The following is a 19,882-nucleotide window of genomic DNA, read 5'->3' on the forward strand; positions in this document are numbered from 1 at the left end:
GGTATTTTTCATTGATTATGGTAATACTGAAAGGGTTAAAATAAGTGACCTGAGAGAAATTGATGAAAAAACGCCAGATGTATATACTACTCCAGCTTTAGTAAGTAGCTTCTTTGTGGGAAAGTTCTAACTGAATAATTTCTTGTCATTTCTCTATTTTATGGGATTATATTATAAAATTTTGCTTTTGTGCGAGAAAGTTTAAGAAAAGATCATTTAACATTTTTAGTAGTGTTCCTATTTATTGCATCTATAAATTGCTTGTTCTCTTTCAATGTTCAATAGATGTTTTAATAAAGTTTATTTTGCATCAAAAATATATTAATAAATAAGAATATAGCTTTAAAATATTGTCTTGTCACTTATATATGTAATATATATATAAGTGGAGATCGACATTGAAAAAGCCAAGGGGGATTATACTCAGGAATTCCGGATTTTTCGTATCATTCTTCCAGGTCTAGAAGCATTGCATGCAATTTTTGCTTACAGAAGCTTTCGCTAACTTCCACTAACGAGACGTTCGCATACATTCTTCTGCTAATTACGTGAAGAATTATGTCGTAAGTGATTCTTCTGCCAATTTTATTCTTTTGGTTCCACGGAATTTTCCGATTTTGGATATTATGAACTGCGCTGCTAATATTACAATTCCTATTCACACAATTTTTATATCAAATATAGATTTTCTTATTTACCTGATTTCAAAGCTACCCATTGCAATTTGTATTCACACCCGTTGCAATTTTGCATTCATTCTTCTGTTAATTTCATGAAGAATTATGTCGTACGCAATTCTTCCGCCATTTATATTCTTTTGGTTCCACAGATTTTTCCTGATTTTGAATGTTAGGAACTGCGCTGCTGATATTACGATTCTTATTCACCCGATTTCTGTATCAGATATAGATTTTCTTATTTACCTGTTTTCAAAGCTACCCCTTGCAATTCGTATTCACATGATTTAAAAATCGTACATCGCAATTTGGATTTACTAATTTTGTACTGTGGCTGAGCGGTAGCGCTTTGCGCTGTCGTGCCACAGGTCCCTGGTTCGATCCTCAGGCCGGGCAAGGTTGACTCAGCCTTTCATCCCTTCAGTGGGTCGATAAATGAGTACCAAGCATGCTTGGGAACTAAACACTGGGGGTTCCACGTTAGGCTGACCACCTGACCGGAACATCTGCTCTTGCACCCCAGGGCCTAAGGTCAAGAAAACTGAGATGGGCACAGTAGGCCTTGGCCCTCATGGGCTGACGCGCCGCTGAGTTTAGTTTTATTTTGTACTGTATATTAGGTCATATATTATAAGTATATAATTTCTCCATCTCTCAAACGGGATCATTTGTATTTTTTACTTAAATATAGTATGTGTTGTTCAGTATTCATGTCTGTTTCTTTTTAATAGGCCGTAGAATGCAGTTTAGCCGAAGTGAAACCTTTTAGAAGTCCTACTGGTGAATGGAATGATAAAGCTACAGAATGGTTCAAAACTAAAGTCAGTGGAATACAAATTCAAGCCAAGGTCTGTTTGATTCATGTGTCATTCACTGAATCATTCCTATAATCAGGGTATCCTGAATTTCGGTATTGAACGAAATTTGTCATGATTATAACAATTTTTTTTATTTAAAAAATCAAGGAAAGTCATGGATTTAGGTCGACGAAAAATTTGATTTTCAAAATTTACCCCTCCCCCCAATTTCACAGTGTTCGAATATCTAAAATCTATAAATATGAAGATGCAGAGTGTAACAGTTTTGGTGATACCTTTCATTTTAATTAATGTTATTATAATGTTTTTGTTTTTTTTTAATTTATTGCTGTGTTTTTATATAACTTTGTTAAGTCATGAAAAATTCTTGAAAAGTCATGGATTTGAAAATCTGAAACGTAGCAGATACCCTGTGTAATTTAACTTGCTGTTTTTAACATTGAACTAAATGCAGAATTTTTTAGGCGATAAGATGAAATTGTTTTTATCAAAAATTGCTTCAAGTACAGTCAAATCTCGTTTTAGCAGATTTCTAAGGTTCTGAAGCAATCGCAACACAATAACCTAAATTATTTTGTTACATTAGAAATTTACGCATAAAAAAATCATCAGCATTTGCTTACAGTTTTGATCTATTTGTACTCCATATATAGGAAATATCAAATCAATATTTTAAAAGCTCCCAAAAGCAATTAAATGGAACAATGGATTTATTATCTCTTGTCTATCAGAAATTACGTTATCTGTAATTTTTCTTCTGTGCAAATAGTTTAGAACCGGTAGCAATTACAAACTTCTCCAAAATTATGCACATTTTTAAACAGAACTGGAAATCACACTTTTGGAAAGACACATATTTTTACTTCTTCAAACATGAATGGGTTGAGGTTTTGGGGGGGTTCCTTAAGAGTGATTCGTCTTTTTTGACTTGCCCTTTCATAACTGAAACTATTTTGAAGATGCGAAAATATTTGAATTCTGAGATCATTGTGTACTTTTGAAGAAGTGTTTTGATCATCAGAGAAAATGAGAATTGTTGTTCATTTTTACCTTTGTTGAATCAGATTATGAATTTTGTAATATCGGTATTATTAATCCATTGTTTCTATAGAGATGCCCAATATATTCGTTTCATTGGAATTTTCGGATTTTGCTGAAACAGGATCTGCCTGTAATACTATTTATTTTTACTCTTCTTAAAATGTGTGCAGCTTTTATTCCTAATTGGAAGGGCTTCTTGGGTGTGAAGAGTGCATCTAATGTTCTTCAAATCAGAACCTTAGAAGCACTTAAAAGATTTTGATGCTCCTTATATGTAATTAAAAATATTCAACATAAATTTAAAACGTAATGCTTTTTGCAGTGGATCTAATGGAATCAAAAACTTTTCAATGAACTCTTTCAAGGGTTTTCAACGCTAACAACATATTTTGTGAACCTTAGAGCCAAGCTATTGGACAATTCTAGTGTTTTATTTTTAAAAGAAATTTCAATAAATAGGACATTTTATTGACAAGTAGGACATATCACCGATAAATATTCCTGACCTACTAGCTATGATTTCTCATTTTAATTCTATGAAAATATAACCTAATTTTTTTATGAAAACTTTCCATAATGTGTTCCTTTATGTCTTCAAAGATATGTTTTTTTAAATTTTTGCTAAAAATTTAATAAAGAAAAATATTTTCATTCTGGGTCTCGGGGACAACAAATAAGACATTTTATTGGCAAGTAGGACATATCACCAATAAATATTTTGATCACAAGTAGCTGAAGTTCAACGATATTTAACTACTTCTATTCTGTTAACAAAAGGAGTTACTATTACTTCCGAACCACTGAAAGCTAAGTTTACCGTTATTGTAACTCAAACTAATTTTTAATTAAACTTAACTTTGAATCTTTTTTTGGAATCAACAAAATTAATAAATCCCCTCTTCAAATTTTGAATTAACAAAACAAGTAATTATTACTTCCGGACTACTGGAAGCTAAGGTTATCGTTATTGTAACTTAACCCTCTGGCGGTTAAGGAAATGGGCAAAATTGGGAGAATGTTTCTCCCCTACTCACAGTTCCCCTATCAGTTAACATGGGAAAACCGGTTTTGCTATGCAGAGAAGACTGCAGGTTAAAATGCGACTTTTTACGTGCAGAACCGTCAGTGAACCGTCAAGAAACTTTTAATTAAACTGATCTTTGAATCTTTTTTCGAATCACCGAAATTGATGAATCCCTTCTTCAAATTTTGAATTAACAAAACAAGTCATTATTACTTTTGGGCTACTGGAAGCTAAGGTTATCGTTATTGTAACTTAAGAAACTTTTAATTAAACTGATCTTTGAATCTTTTTTCGAATCACCGAAATTGATGAATCCCTTCTTCAAATTTTGAATTAACAAAACAAGTCATTATTACTTTTGGGCTACTGGAAGACAAGGTTATCGTTATTGTAACTTATGAAACTTTTAATTAAACTGATCTTTGAATCTTTTTCGAATCTACAAATTAACAAATCTAATGTTCAAATTAAAAAAACAAGTTACTATTACTTCCAGACCACTGAAAGCTAAGTTTATCGTTATTGTAACTTGAGAGAACTTTCTTTAAACATAACTTTGAATCTTTTTTCAAATTGCAATTTTGACCCTTTTGCAGCACAAACAGGTCCAGAATTAGAAAAAACTAAATTTATGAAAGAAAATTTTTATAAAATATTTTTTTTAAGTTGACTAAGAAGAAAAAAATAGTTCTTTTGTCACACCTAAAACAAAAAATGTAGGTGCTTCACTATCTAGAGAAGGAAATAAATTAACGTTCTCCCCTCTCCATCTTTAGAAAGTGATGCACTCAACATTTTTAGACAAAATCGAAAGAGTGTTAAAATCGAATTATTTGTTTCTTTTTTGCTAAACCTGAAAAAAATTTGTGAACAAAAATTTTATTTTACATTATTACAATCAATCCAAAACATTTAGTATGTTCAATGTACAGTTAAATTAAAAATTTGAATTAGTTTTATAACTGAACAATTACACTTAACTTTGATTTTATTTCGGTAAAAATTAACAACTGAAAGTGAGTTGATATAAATGTTAGAGCGATTACTTTATAAGGCGCAATATGCTTTTATATTAGATTTTATTGAACTCTGGTCTGAGCGAGGCGGGATTAAACGCAAATATTGTGAAATGATTGTTGATTTTTCTATACATCCAGGATCACATTTTTTAACTTGTACTTTGAATTATTTTATTAATAGTGTTAAAGCATGTGATTTTTAAGAATTATTTGTATAATATTTTTCTAATTACATGGTGCGTAGCATTTTTAAAAAGTGCTTAAAGGTGCTTATTTTCGATTTTTGTTTTTTGAAAGCCCTTAAAGGTGCTTTTTTCTTTGGGGCTTTTCTGATGGCTAATATAAGAAGAGAGTTCTTTGTCAGAAAATAGTTATTTTATCATGATCATGTAAAGGCTTTGAAAATTATTTAGCTTTTTGTCAATGTATATAGTGCTTAAAAATATTTTTTGAGTGCTTTAAAAATACTTAAAAGGTGCTTATTTTTTGTTGAAAAATTAGGCTAGGCACCCTGAATTAGTAAATTGAATATATTGTTGTGAAAAGAAGTGAATGGACGAAGTTTAACACACAAGTCTATAAAAGTCAAGACTTTGTTAGACGCTTTATTAATTTCTTAATCAAAATAATGTCAATATTTATGAACGTAAACTTTTTTTTTGTATGCCCTCTTGTAATCTCATGATTTGTTATTTTAGATTTATTCTGTTGTAAATGATGTCATGAAATTGGAACTAAATGTTAAAGATAGAAGTGGTATAATTCATTTTCTGAATAAGGAAATGGTTGAAGTGGGCCTTGCTGAACCTGCAGAAGAAAGTTTTGCATCAAAGGTAAATGTTTGTTTAAAAGAATTCTAGAGCATTATGAAGAGTCAGTTTCAATATTTTTCACTCTCGCCCCTTCAATAAAATTAACTGATTTTGGCAGTTTTTACTAGTCTACTGGTTTCATTAAAATTTTCCTAATTTTTGTACATTTTACAAATTTCTCTAAAATTGAGTAAATTTCTTTAAAAAAAAAAGTTCCTATTGAAATATTTCAATTATTGTACAGATTATTGCTTGCTTACTAGAATATTTAAATAAGTATTGCAAGTACACAATGAAGTGAATCTCATTTATAAAAATCAATTCAAATTTTTTTGTTTTTTTTTTTTGTTATAAAATGTTTGGGTTTTCACCCCCTCAGTAATGCTTTTTGAAATCAATTTAAAAGAATCGTTAAATATATTTGATAAATTAAATACCTATTACTATTCAAAATTATGAGTGATTATGCATAACATTTCAAGTTCATTTATTATCAATCATGACTGGAAAATATTACAGTTTTTCTATTTTGATAATTATAAAAATCCCTGAAATTCCTTATGTGTTAAAATTTAGTACATTATGCAACATCTATGAATAATGTTCATCTAATGTTCACTGGAATCAAAATTAAAATGTAACAGTCGGGCTTCGATGGCCCAAAAATATTTTTTCTTAGTTGCCAAAACAACTCAGATATAATTTTAATAGTAGTAAAACACTTTTTCTGAGTTTATTCTGGACATTAAAAAAAGGCAGGCCACAAAAAAATTGAAAAAGGTACTATATCCCTCCAAAAAAGGTTACAAATCACAAAAAGGCATATTGTATTTCACAAAAATTTGCATAGCTTTTAAGAAACCCAATATATACAAAGTTCTTAATTTTGTCCCTTTTTTATAGTGAAAGAGTTTAATTGGAAAATAACTCTTCAGTTAGATGCATACTTTTTATCCTTTTAAATAAGCTTAATTTTAAAATGGTGCGTAATGTAATAGTTAGGACTGGGCAATTTTAAGATTTTGGTATCGTCACTCTAACATTGCGATATAACAGGGATGGCGAACCAATGGCACGCGTGCCATTTATGGCACCCGACACAATATTTTGGGCACGCCACCGATCANGCAGTTTTTCTATTTTGATGATTATAAAAATCCCTGAAATTCCTTATGTGTTAAAATTTAGTACATTATGCAACATCTATGAATAATGTTCATCTAATGTTCACTGGAATCAAATTTAAAATGTAACAGTCGGGGTTCGATGGTCCAAAAATATTTTTTCTTAGTTGCCAAAACAACTCAGATATAATTTTAATAGTAGTAGAACACTTTTTCTGAGTTTATTCTGGACATAAAAAAAAGGCAGGCCACAAAAAAATTTAAAAAGGCACTATATCCCTCCAAAAAAGGTTACAAATCACAAAAAGGCATATTGTATTTCACAAAAATTTGCATAGCTTTTAAGAAACCCAATATATACAAAGTTCTTAATTTTGTCACTTTTTTATAGTGAAAGAGTTTAATTGGAACATAACTCTTCAGTTAGATGCATACTTTTTATCCTTTTAAATAAGCTTAATTTTAAAATGGTGCGTAATGTAATAATGACTGGGCAATTTTAAGATTTTGGTATCTTCACTCTAACATTGCGATATAACAATACATTTCCATGTTTCATTACACTAATATTTTGCATTTGGTATTGTGTAATTTCGAATTCTTGCATTTTATGATTGATAAATTGAAGCAATTATATTCTTGTAATAAGCGATGCATTGAAAATAAATTTGAAAAATTAAGTAACTTGTGCTGGAAGGGGGGGGGCACAATCAGTCAGTCACTGTCTATGTCATTAAATAAGTAATTATGAATATAAAAATGCACATTGTGGTCACTCATAAAAATTTTCATCATTAACAGAAATATTAAAACTTTTGCTGATGAATTGAGAAAGATTGAAAACTTAGGAACAGCTGGCACTAAAATGCACATAACTTCCCTGTCACCCCTATCTTAAATTTTGTTCATTACTGTCAATAATAAAAAAAGAAAAAAAGCTCTTTTTTCACGAGATAGCGGTCATCCATTTCACGGTCGGGAGAAGCGCTCATCCCATGCACTTAAAACCATCATTGTACTATCTGAAATAACACTCATATAGACAACGATGCATCACGAAACATCGCACATATCCTGGTAAATAATAATTTTCGATGCTTCGAAAAATTACCAGTCCGAACATCGGATCGGATATTTTTTATCAGGTTGGCTATAACATCGATATTTTGCTATGAAATGATGTATTGACCATTCCTAGTAATGGTAATGCATTAAAAATATCTGAATTTTTAAAACTATGGCAGGGTTGCCACTCCACAGGAAAAACCTGGGAAATACAGGAAATTTAAAAATCGCCTAAAATAACAGGGAACCAGGGGTTACGATTTTTTCTTTACAGACTGGGAAAACAAGGAATTTTGTTTCTTATTTTTGTCTTTTATGAAATGGTGACTCCTCAAAGCGTATTCTATGGGATATTTAACTATGATATTTCTGCTATACTAAACTATTTCATTTACTATAGCATTATTTAAGTATGTTCAGCTGTTTTTCCAGCAATTAAAACTAATAAATATAGTTATCCCAATATAGCTCACACAAAAGCGCATTGATAGTGTGTTTCCTCTTAATATATTGTGTATAATATGTACAGAGAAAACACAGGGAATTTTTCTTTCCATATTTGGGTGACAACCATATTTATGTGGAAATAACCTAAAATACGAAAAGCAGGGCTGATTGTGCTCCGGATTTCTGGAATTTTCGCTAACAGTGATCCGGAAGTTTCCGGAGATCGAAGGTCCAGACGTTTAAAAAAATCATTGATCACAGAAGTTTCCGGAAATCAAATTTTCAAATGTAGAACTTAAAAACACAGTTTATTTTATTTGTTTGTAAGGGAGAGCCAGAGAGTTACTTTATAAGCTCATATTCATGATTAATAGAAGTTGTAATCATAAACTCAAGAAAGAAACATATTTGTAAATTTTAAATACTTCTCCAGGTATGTGTAAAATTTTAAATATTTTTAAGTGAACTGAGAAATAGTGAGAAAAAGGAAGAAAAAAACTTGTTTAAATTTTTTTCAATTAACCTGTTCTTTTCTTTTTTTTTAACTCAATGAATTTTCCGGAATTTTGACTTGGGCTCACAATCACCCCTGGAAAAGTAACTGTTGAAAAAGCTATCAAAAGCTAATATAGATTCATAGTGAAATTGTCTTGAATCGAGCAAGTAAAAAAAACTGCTAATGTGTGTAACCTTTTTAAAAAGTACTTACAGGTGCTAATTTTTGTTTTTTGAAGCGCTTAAAGGTGCATTTTTTTCATTTGGTGTTTTTTAAAAAATGTATAATTTTCCCTTTTCTAAAATGAGATTTTTCTTCAATTTCGGCTACAAATTATTCAAAAAACATGTTTTCCTCTTTGTTCTGTTCATTGTTTTCACAATTCAATCAACTGCAATCCATTTCGGCGTGCCATTGGTCTGTAGCGTTTGAAAGTGCCAATCATTTTACATGTTTCAGGAAATACGTGCTATTTCGCGTGTGCATATATTGAGCTGGATTCTTGCGCCCTCTTCTGCAACTCTGCTGCATTTTACAAGAGATTTACAAAGATCAATAATATTAATCTTTTGAATGTTTTGTTGAACATGCTTTTCTAAACAACTTTTTAAATCTAAAAAATACACTCGATAACCTTTTTTCAAATTATAGTTGAATTAATTACAGAGGTCTATCTAGCTTTTTCTGAGAGGTACCTATTTTGTGAATAAATAAAAAACTTTTAAATTAATTTTTTTCCTTGTGTTTCGTCAAATTTCGAAATCATTAAAAGTATGCCGCACCAAAAGAAAATGCTTGAGAATCACTGACCTAAGACTTTCGAGAAAACCCAAGAATCAGCAGAAAAGGCATATTTTTTTAACGAAACCATGGAGTAAAGAATATTTTCAGTATTTTATTGATTAAGTTTATAATGGGGCCGAATGTGACATGTATATATATATACATATATATATATTGGGGGTCTGCCTAGGTTTTTCTGAAAGGTACCTATTTTGAGAAAATTTTAGACATAATTTGTGAAAGTTAAAAATTATATTAAAAATCAACACAAAAATGTGGTAAAAATATGGATTTATCATTTCTTATGGGATACAAAAATAAAATTTTAATAAAAAGTATTTAGTAAACGGTAGTAAATTTGGCCTGAACAGACCCCTGGATTATAATTTTGAATTAAATTTTTTTTATGATTAAATAAAATAATTAATTTAAAAATATAGAATGAGCCAATTTCATATTGAATGTATTTCAAATTGTGTATAATTTGGTGGCTAATGTAATAAAATAAAGAGTTCTTAGTCAGAAACAAGCTATTTTATCATAATCACAGGGTGCGTACAGACACCTTATACTCCTTGGAAATAAAAAAGTCTCCAAGGAGTACTTGGAACTACTTAGATTTCTAAATTAGTCCTTAGAAACTCCTTAGATTATTGTGTTGCATAGATGAACTTACTAAGTATGCTGATGAATTTTTTGTCCAAACAGGGAAACTAAATTTTATGACTTAACTGTTAAAATCTAATAGTTTAAGAAAACCTTTAAAAGAAAAGAAAAAATTTGTTGCAAGACTTAGAAGAAAGAAATAATTATAATTTTGCATGTTACAAGCAAACTTAATTAATAATTTACTGTGGTTTTTTTTTTTTTTTTGTATAAAATGCCTTAGATTTTCTTATGTATTCAAAGTTAAAAATATAAGATTGGTAGGCTTTTATGTTAATCTTTAACATCTGTACTTTAATTAAAGTATTTGAAACTGGAAAATGTATTTATGGGTAAAACTGATAGCTTTATTTTTCTTGAAGTTTGACAAAGTCAAAATTTATTTCAAAAGAGCTAGAAAAAATATGCAAACTATAAATTTTTGCAAGTTCCTTATAATAACTTCTTTTTAATTTTTTTTTTTTTTTTTTAAACTGTCCAGTTACTTTTTATACCAAGTTTTTTAATTTTTGATAAATCCTTAAAATTTTGAACTGTTTGGATACTCCTTGGATTTCTTCTTCTGATCTCTGTATGAACCCTGTAATCATGTAAAGTCTTTGAAAATTATCTTGCATTTTGATAATGTTTTGTTGCATGAGAAACTTTCAGCAATAGGAAGAAAAAAAATTTTATTAGTGCATGTATCTTAATTATTATATTTTTTCGAGTGCTAAAAAATATTCTTTGAGTGCTTAAAAAGTGCTAATTTTTTGTTGAAAATTTTGGCTGTTTTAAACTTTCTGATCACTAATTATTGTCTCCTTCCACATGTGCAGCAAAATCATGAGGTGAGAGAGAAGGCAAGTCTCTATGGCAACATGGAAGGATCAGTGTTTGAAAATGTATCAAACGATGTTCAAGTCTCTTGGAAGTCCGAAAACACGCACGATGTCCACACGTTAAGCAGAAAAGTGAGTTACTTTGAATCGCCTCTCTTTTGTATACATTATTATGTCTTTAATCTATGTGATGACTAGGACTGGGCGATATTAGAAATTATATATCGTGATATANACTTTAAGCAGAAAAGTGAGTTACTTTGAATCGCCTCTCTTTTGTATACATTATTATGTCTTTAATCTATGTGATGACTTCATGAAAATTTAAATACTTATAATAACACTGGCTTGCAAATGTTCTATAACTTTTTTTTTGTTGATAAAATTTTCTTTTAATGCCGAATAAAAACAAAAGGTTATAGAGTATATAAGTATAAAATAATTGTAAATTACTAATTCAAGCATTTTGCAGTATGTAGCAATTCAGAAGATGTAAGTTTAAGAACAAAAAGAAGAAAAATAATAAAAATAACTGAAATTATAATGTTAAAGAAGACATGACAGTAATATATTTATTTCAATCAAAATTTTTGTTAAATAATGTATGTCTATAGAACTTTAACTTATCATTTTTTTTTCTAAAAAAAATGAAAGCTATAAATACAAATAAATTCTATTTATTATTATATTATTCTATTCTATTATTCGCTTTTGGATCATTAGATTTCGATATTAGTAAGAAAGATTTCTGAAAATTAGATGAAGGTAGTGTAGAGTTACAATTTTTATTATTCACTGTACAATTATACCACATTAATTTTCCTTAGTCAGGGGTCTGTCCAAATATTCTGTGAAAGGTCCAGTTTTTGTGAAATTGTGAAAAAAATTACTCACATTCTTTCAACCAGGGTCCTGCTTTTATGAATTTGTTCAAATAGGGTCCGATTATTGCATAAAACTTTTTCAAGGAGTTTTTAAATTGTAAATAGATACAAGATTATGCTCAGCACTGTAAAATTATAAAGAAAAAAAATTAAATTTTCAAATATAAACGGCAATTGCTGCTTCCAAATTAGAGATGCAACATACAAATATTTGGTATTTAGCCTATACTGCTGAACGCAGAATATTAATTTCGGACAAATAATGGAAGAATCGTCTGCCGAAGACAAAACTTAATTCGTTTACATCCATCTTTCTTGTTTTCTGCCCTGGGAAGGGTTTATTCGATTAACAAAACAGTAATGAAGATAAAAAAATTTTAAAGGATCCGATTAAAAGACAAATCATTTTGTGAAGGGTCCGTTTTTATGAAAAGATATTTTGTGAGGGGTCCGTCAACGAACCCAAATTTCTTCTAAACAGACCCTTGTTAGTGTTACTTTGCAAGTATATTATGTAAACTGAAAGATCAACACCACCACTTTCCCATAAACAATTTTATTTAAAATGAAGAAATTTTTTTGTCTTTATCTATTTCAAATAGAGTTTTTTGTGGCTATTTTTAGATAAAACTACACGGACCCTATAATCCTCTGGAAGTTGAATACAGTGGTATGACTTTTGTAGATCGTAGCAAGTAAGTTTGCTTCTACCATTATCAATGTAATGTTACATATTAACACTTTGATGTTTTTTAAATATAATTTATAAATACATTCTTTAACCAAAACTCAATTTTATTTTAATGTCTGTTTGAACTATTGCCACTTCACAGGGAAGGGAGAACAGAGAAAGCCTGGAAAATACAGGGTATTTAAATGTTACCAAAACAAACAGGAAAAATCCAGGAAATATGTTGTTTTTTTTTTGGTTTCGTCTTTTTTCAAAATTGTGTCTACTCAAAGTGCAATCTATGGGACAGGGTGCGTTGCGTTTTTAAAAAGTGCTTAAAGGTGCTTATTTTCGATATATATTTTATAAAAGCCCTTAAAGGTGCTTTTTTATATTCGTGGTTTGTAAAAAGTGCTTAATTTTCTATCTTTTGTATTTTCTTTTCTATCTTCGCCATGTCAACTGTCTTTCTAAATTACAAAAAAAATGCATGATTTTTATAATTTCTCTGAATTTTGTTTTATCGGAATTTAGTTATTTTATCACGATTATATGATAATGTTTAATGATAATGTTTTTGAATTTTATTGATTTTATGTTTGTAAATTACGAACTTTAAACGATAGAAAAAATTATTTTAATTACTGCACTGACCGTAATTGTGATTTTTATTTTTTTTTTTTTGAAAAGTGATTAAAAATATTTTTTGAGTGCTTAAAAAGTACTTAAAAGGTGCTTATTTTGTGTTGAAAAATCTGGTTATGCACCCTGATGGGGATACTTATGGAAGATATTTCATCTGTACTAAACTACAGTATAGAACCATTTATCCGGTATTCAGAAAACGGGAAAACATTTTGTTCCATTTTCCCACCATTTTGTTAACTGGAAAAATTGAGGAAAAAAGCCGAAATTTGACTCATCCTTGAAGTTCACTAGAGGAGAATGTGTGGGGGGGTATTTTTCTCCCCATTGTCGAGAGAAGAACTTCAATATTCGTAACCTTGAAGATCTTTAAATGGAGAGGGGGCAGAAAAGGGATAAATGTTTTATTTTCTCCCGTGTGTGCGAAGGAATCGTTTTCCGATAAGCTGCTGTCAATTAAACATAAAGGAGTTGCAGGCTGGTTTCGTTTTCTCTTTGATTTCCGAGGAGATGAAATGCATTGCTCGTGCATATCAGTGAACAGAAGAAAGGGAAATAAAAAGAAAAATATATCCCCTTACTTTACTAATAAAAAAGTGAAGTGGAAATATGTGAACGGTTAAAATACGGCCATTCATTATTCGATTATAAAGTAGAAAAATAGTTCTGCTGAATTTAATCATTTAAAAAATTATCGGAAGAATTTTTTAAATTGTAATTTAGTAAATTATAAACATAATTGACTGTTGCTAGTGGGAGAAAAAGTACAAAAACCATCAAGCTTTGTCTGGACTACTACTTCTAAAATTCATAATTCGTCCAAATAAATATGTATAAATTTTTATTATTCATCATCATCAATGGCTCGGCAGCCCAGGGTGGGCTTTGGCCTTCTCAAGAAGTTTTTTCCAGGCTAACCTTTTTTTTGCAAGTGTTTTCCAATTTTTAGTTTTTAAGACCAAAAGGTTTTTCTCTAGGCCATCTATCCGTCTCAAATTCAGCCTGCCTCTTTTTCATGTGCCAACTGGTCTAGCCTTGAAAACTCTTTTTGTGATACGGTCTTCGTCCATTCTGATAAGGTGACCTGCCCATTTTATTCTTTGTCGTCTAATAAAGTTAATGATGTCAGGTTCGTTATATAAGTGATAAAGCTCTCGATTTGATCTTCTAAGCCACACACCATTTTTTTTAATTCCTCCAAAAATACTTCTATTGTTGGTGCAATTAAATGATTCCAAAGAGACTTATAAAACATTTAATAGAATCCAAATTTGAGTCATCTGTTTTTTTGGGGTTTTTTAGCGCACTATTTAAAAAAGCAGCTTAAATGTTAAAAAATAGTAACATTCAATTAAAAACGCTACAAAGTTTTACCACTAATAATAAAACGAAATGAAATAAAAAACAAGTATAAATCTTTTTCTAAACTTGGATCCTGTTAAATTTAGAATCTGAATTGAAAATTCAAAAATTGAAAACAGATAGTGTCTAAAAGTAAAATGTTGGATTTGTAAGCCCTGAGAATTATCATTGTCAGAGAATTCCGCCATTTTTCATAATATCGTAATTTGAGCAATTGGGGATTAAAAAATATCCAATTTTTTTTCAAACCGACCATCATTAAGTGCATCTTCAAAGTTCTTCTATTTTTCTTAATCGTTTCTGAGTGTTGTCAATTGGATGTTCCAATTCAGGAACTTGAAACCTTAAGAGTTATGCCTCAAGAGTTTTGGAATGTTGGAATTTTTTTAATCCACTTTAGTTACTCAGTTTCATTATCCTTTATTTATTATGACAAATTGTTTTATAATTTCGGACTAGAGCACAATGATTGTATATTTTCTCTTAATATATTCATGGTACGTAGTGTTTTTAAAAAGTGTGTAAAGGTGCTTATTTTCGATTTTCAGTATTTTAAAAGCCCGTAAAGGTGCATTTTTATGGGGTGTTTTTAAAAAGTGCTTCATTTTTCCTTTTCGAAAATGATATTTTTTCTTTTCCATGTCTATTTTCGCCATGTATTATGCAAAAGCGTTCTTTTCACATTGTTCTACTCAACGTTTTCACAATTCATTCAACCACAATCCATTTAGGCGTACCGTTGGACTATGATTCATTGGACCAATCATTTTACATGTTTGATGAAAAACTTGCGAGTCCAGAATAACAATTGTTAACAGGTTTGTTGATTTAAATTAGTTTGATTTAAATCAACTGATTTATATGTACGTATGTAACATAAAAAGCTTCTATTAATCTTTTTATCTTATTTTCTCTGCTATAAAACAACTCCCAATTAATTTTTCAAATCGAAACACTTTCTCATACTTTTAAAAAGCCACATCCTTTTCCTAAATCTATTTTTGGCTCAAGTATGCATGATTATAAGTAAAGACATTTTCCCCTTTAATCTTCGTGAGAATCACTCGACCTATTTGATGAACCAATAGTAATTTCTGAAACATCCCTCTTTTCCCTAAATAGAGACATTTTTGGATTTTTTAACGAAAGGATATTATAGCATTTTTGACATCTTTTGAAATCTGTAACACATAACAAAATGTATCTTTAAAGAGAAAAAATATAATTTAATACAAGACATTACATATTTATCAAACGTTGAGAACTATAACCCCTTCTAAAACCACACTAATTAAATCTAATGTTTTGATTTTATAAATCCCTTCCTTCTAAACAATTCGTTTATTTTTTCCCCTCAGTAGTATTGCAATTCTCTCTTTTCCTTTTTTTTTTCATAAACCAAAAGTAATTTCTAAGATTTCCCTCTTTTCCCTAAATAGAGGCATTTTCGGATTTTTTGCAAGATTTTCCCTACCAAAAAGACTGATTGTCGATGGAGTTAACTTAACTTTTCGCTCGTCATCCATTTGAAAATGATCAAATAAACTAATTTTGCTTTCATTAAAATCCTGTGTCTGTTTTCCTGCTNGCAAATATTAATTAAAATTCTACCTTTTGATTGAAAAAGCATGGAATTAAAATCTACATTATATTTTATGGGTGGAAAATGCATATTTCTAAAGCTTGAGGTTATCTTAGAATGAAATTACTCTAATATACCAAAAATAGGGTTTTAATTCTCTATTTCATTTAGTCTTTAAATTTTAATCCTGCATTTGTTTCAGAATAGTTGCTGTGCATTCAAAGCTATGTATTATAATAAAAAAATTGTTTTAGGTAGTTAAAGCTTCTTAAATATTGTTATAATATAATATTAATTTAATTTTTATTGAACATTCATAAAGTTTTTTTTAATCATAAATTAAAGTTCTTACAATGTATTTGAATTTTTAAAAAAAAACCTGATTTCAATCAAAAAAATCTGATTTTTTTTTCCTTTAAAAAATCACAAACCCTGGTTAACACGCAAAATGTATATAAAATGTAGACTAAATGAAATAGAGAATTTAAACCCAAAAATAGGGTTTAAATTCTCTTTTACATTTAGTCTTTAAATTTCAATCCTGCATTTGTTTCAAAATGGTTGCTATGCATTCAAAACTATGTATTATAATGAAAAAAAAATTTTAGGTAGTTAGAGCTTTTAAATATTGTTATAATAGAGTTTTAATAATAATTTAATTTTGATTAAACATTAATAAAGTTATTTTAATCATAAATCAAATTTCTTACAGTGTATTTGAATAAAAATCAAAAAAGTCTGATTTAAATCAAAAATATCTCAAACCCTGGTTAACACGCAGAATGTTTTTTTTGCATGTTCGCCATTTTCAATAATGAACTTGCTCAGGATTCTGCTTACAAAAAAAAATGTTGAAGATCCATCTGCGTTCTATGTTAATCTTATGCCAACTCTACTAAATTTTCCAGTAGACTACTGGTTTTTTTCCAGCTTTTCCTGGTCTACTGGTTTAATAAAAATACTCCTGGTTTTTGTACATTTTAGAAAATTCCCTAAAATTGAGTAAGTTTCCTAGAAAAAATCTCTTTTGAAATATAATTTTTGCCCAGATTATTGCTTAAATATTTAAATAAGTATTACTAATATATAATGAAGCGACCCTTATTTATAGAAATCAGTTAAAAAAAATTTTGTTCTAAAATGTTCAGCTTATTATTATTCAGAACTACCTTTTTTAAATTAATTTTAAAAAATCTTAATTATTTCTTATGAATTTTATGCCTATTCAAAATTACGAGTAAACGTAATTCACAACATCTCAAGCATATTTAATGCCAATCATGACCGGAAAATATTGCAGTTTTTCTATTTTCATGTCTATAAAAATCCCTAAAATTCCCTGTGTGTAAATTATTTAGCACATTTTGCAACAGTTATCATGAAATTTATATTATTTCGTAAAATCTACTGGATTTTTGCCTATCTATGTTGGCAGCTATGCATTATATTAAATAGATATAGCTGTTAGTCATTGCTCTATTAACATTCTGTTAAATGTATTTTATTCTAATAGATAAATATAAATGTATTTTCTTTCAATTGTAATACAGAAGCATGAAAGTGGAGCGTGATAGTGTGAATTCCGTGTCTTTCAACCCAGATCCTCAGGAACCTTATTCTGCGATGCTGGTAGCTGCATGCCTGGGCGTGGGACAGAGTAGTCACGACCTGATTGCCAGAAACACTACACTCATGCCTAAAATGCGTGGCCTCCCTTCACTCGTCTGCCTACTCTTCTCACCATTCGCAGAAATCAGGTATCTTGACACAAAACTGGCAGCAGTTTGTGCTTTTTTTAATTTGTCATCATAGTTGGTGAGACACAGCCCAATGTGGGCCAATGCCTTCCTCTAAAAATTTCTCCATGACGACTTCCGTTTTATCTTTGATCTCCAATTCTTTTCATTAATGGCTAGAAAAATCAGACTCCACCGAATCGGCCCGTCTCAACTATGGCCTTCTTGTTCCAGCAGGTCTAAAAGGCATTATCAGTGAATTTTTTTATACTGGAAAAACCTGGAAAAGTCGGTGAAATTTGTATAAAAACCTGGAAAAATTATGGAATTTCAAAGAAAAGCTAGAATTTTTCTCTTAATTTAAATTATTTTACCATCCATTATATCAACTTTTATTTAGACATAAATTTATAGTAAAGAAGTTGAAATATCAACAACTCAGCAATACCTTTCTTGCATTAAAATTCTCTTCATTATTACCCTGCTAAACTAGAATGGCATTTCAAACTCTTTTATGTTGGGAGAAATCTTTGACCTCTTTGGAGATTATGGGACTTTGCAGTTTAAGAAAGGCAAAAATGTGGAAGAAAGAATTAGGATATTTGCTGCTGTTTATAAAAGTAGCATTTTTTTTTAAAAAATCTTTTAGTCTGTGGGCTGAATTCCTTAATTGTTGAAGTTTGTTCCGATGCTTCAGGGGTATTTTTTTCTTTTAACAAAATTATTCAAAATGTTTTAGTATTTTTAACTTAATAAAATTCTCCAAAAAATAATTAGTTATAATTTAATTAGAGATTTTATCTTGCACTCTTTTTCTGAAAGCTTTTGTCCAATGAAAAATTGTAAAAATTATTGCATTGATGCTGATTTTCTGGATTTCATGATAATTTTTATTTTGAAACTTCCGAAATTGTTTCTCCTTTTTCCCTAAAAAGCTGNGGTGTAAATCTCTTGCACTCTTTTTCTGAAAGCTTTTGTCCACTGAAAAATTGTAAAAATTATTCCATTGATGCTGATTTTCTGGATTTCATGATAATTTTTATTTTGAAACTTCCGAAATTGTTTCTCCTTTTTCCCTAAAAAGCTGACAAAAACCATGGAATTTATGGAAAAAATATTAAATGATATATAAACTTAGAATGGAGAAAAAAAAGTATTTATATTTGTTTATTAGAAAGAAGGAAAACAAAACTTAGTTTTTTTGTTCTGCAATGTACAGGGACAGGTTTCAAGTTGGGTGATCAGATGACCAAAATTTTAAACTTAATATTAAAGTAAACTAGGTATCATTTCCATGGTAAAAAATTGAAGATTTAGAAATAATGATTTTTAACTGATAAATATCAGTTTTCAATAAGACATAGACTGTTAAATGAAAGGCAACATCATTTGAAATTTTCAACCGTGGTAAGGTAATCTGTAACAAAGTACAGTTTTTTTTTTAAAAAAATTCACACTAATAATAGAAAATGGAAAGAATAATAATTAAAGTTAACTTTAACAAATCAGGTTATCTTGCACAAATATATAGAAACATTTCTCAATTGGGTCTTACAAAAAAAATTCTCAATTTTTGAAACTATGCTGTACTTTAAGCTATTTATATTATAACTTAAAATTGATCGATGAAGTTTTAATATATTTTTTTTAAATTTTATTTATTTTTTTGAGGTAAGCATCTCAGTTTTAATTTTTTTAGTAACAATTTAATTTCATATAGAACATTTTTAAATCAATCATTTTGCTTAGAGCTTGAAAAATGTATGTATTTAGAGAAAAAATAATTTCAGAACATTCTGTAGTTATTTATTTTATTTTTTGTGTAAAGAAATTTTTGAACTTATTTTTTTATTTTGTGCTGCGACAAAAAAAAAAGATTAAGAATCACTGCTGTAGAGTATGCGTCTGTTACTGAGTATATAACTTATTTACAGGGTATCTGCGCACCTAAATGCATCAAATCTAAAATGTAGCAGATACCCTGTGTTTACATGGATGTATGTTTTATCGCCTTCTTTTTCTACGAACAGGATCAATCGTGAGAGGAGTAGATACACAGGAGTTCTTTGTGGCTTGGGTCATGATCCTCGTAATGGAGACCCTATATACCCTGATCACGATATAGAATTGCCATTTGACATTCAAATATCAATGGAGGACATTAGCGAGGTGAGTTTCCTCACGTTATTAAACAAGTTTTCTTCTTATTG

At 29.4% G+C, this 19,882-nt stretch overlaps 1 protein-coding gene across 1 annotated transcript in view; it reads left to right on the plus strand.

Moving 5' to 3' along the window:
• Nucleotides 1–19,882, plus strand: part of LOC107456081 (spindle E) — a 153,037-nt gene that overhangs the window by 122,924 nt on the left and 10,231 nt on the right. The window contains exons 29-35 of the mRNA XM_071186577.1: nt 2–100; nt 1,409–1,525; nt 5,278–5,412; nt 10,791–10,925; nt 12,302–12,372; nt 17,487–17,693; nt 19,703–19,841. Of these exons, the coding sequence (XP_071042678.1) occupies nt 2–100; nt 1,409–1,525; nt 5,278–5,412; nt 10,791–10,925; nt 12,302–12,372; nt 17,487–17,693; nt 19,703–19,841 (903 nt within the window). The remainder of the gene's footprint in view (nt 1; nt 101–1,408; nt 1,526–5,277; nt 5,413–10,790; nt 10,926–12,301; nt 12,373–17,486; nt 17,694–19,702; nt 19,842–19,882) is intronic.

The sequence above is a fragment of the Parasteatoda tepidariorum genome, chromosome 10 (assembly GCF_043381705.1).
Source record: "Parasteatoda tepidariorum isolate YZ-2023 chromosome 10, CAS_Ptep_4.0, whole genome shotgun sequence".
Taxonomy (NCBI): Eukaryota; Metazoa; Arthropoda; class Arachnida; order Araneae; family Theridiidae; genus Parasteatoda; species Parasteatoda tepidariorum.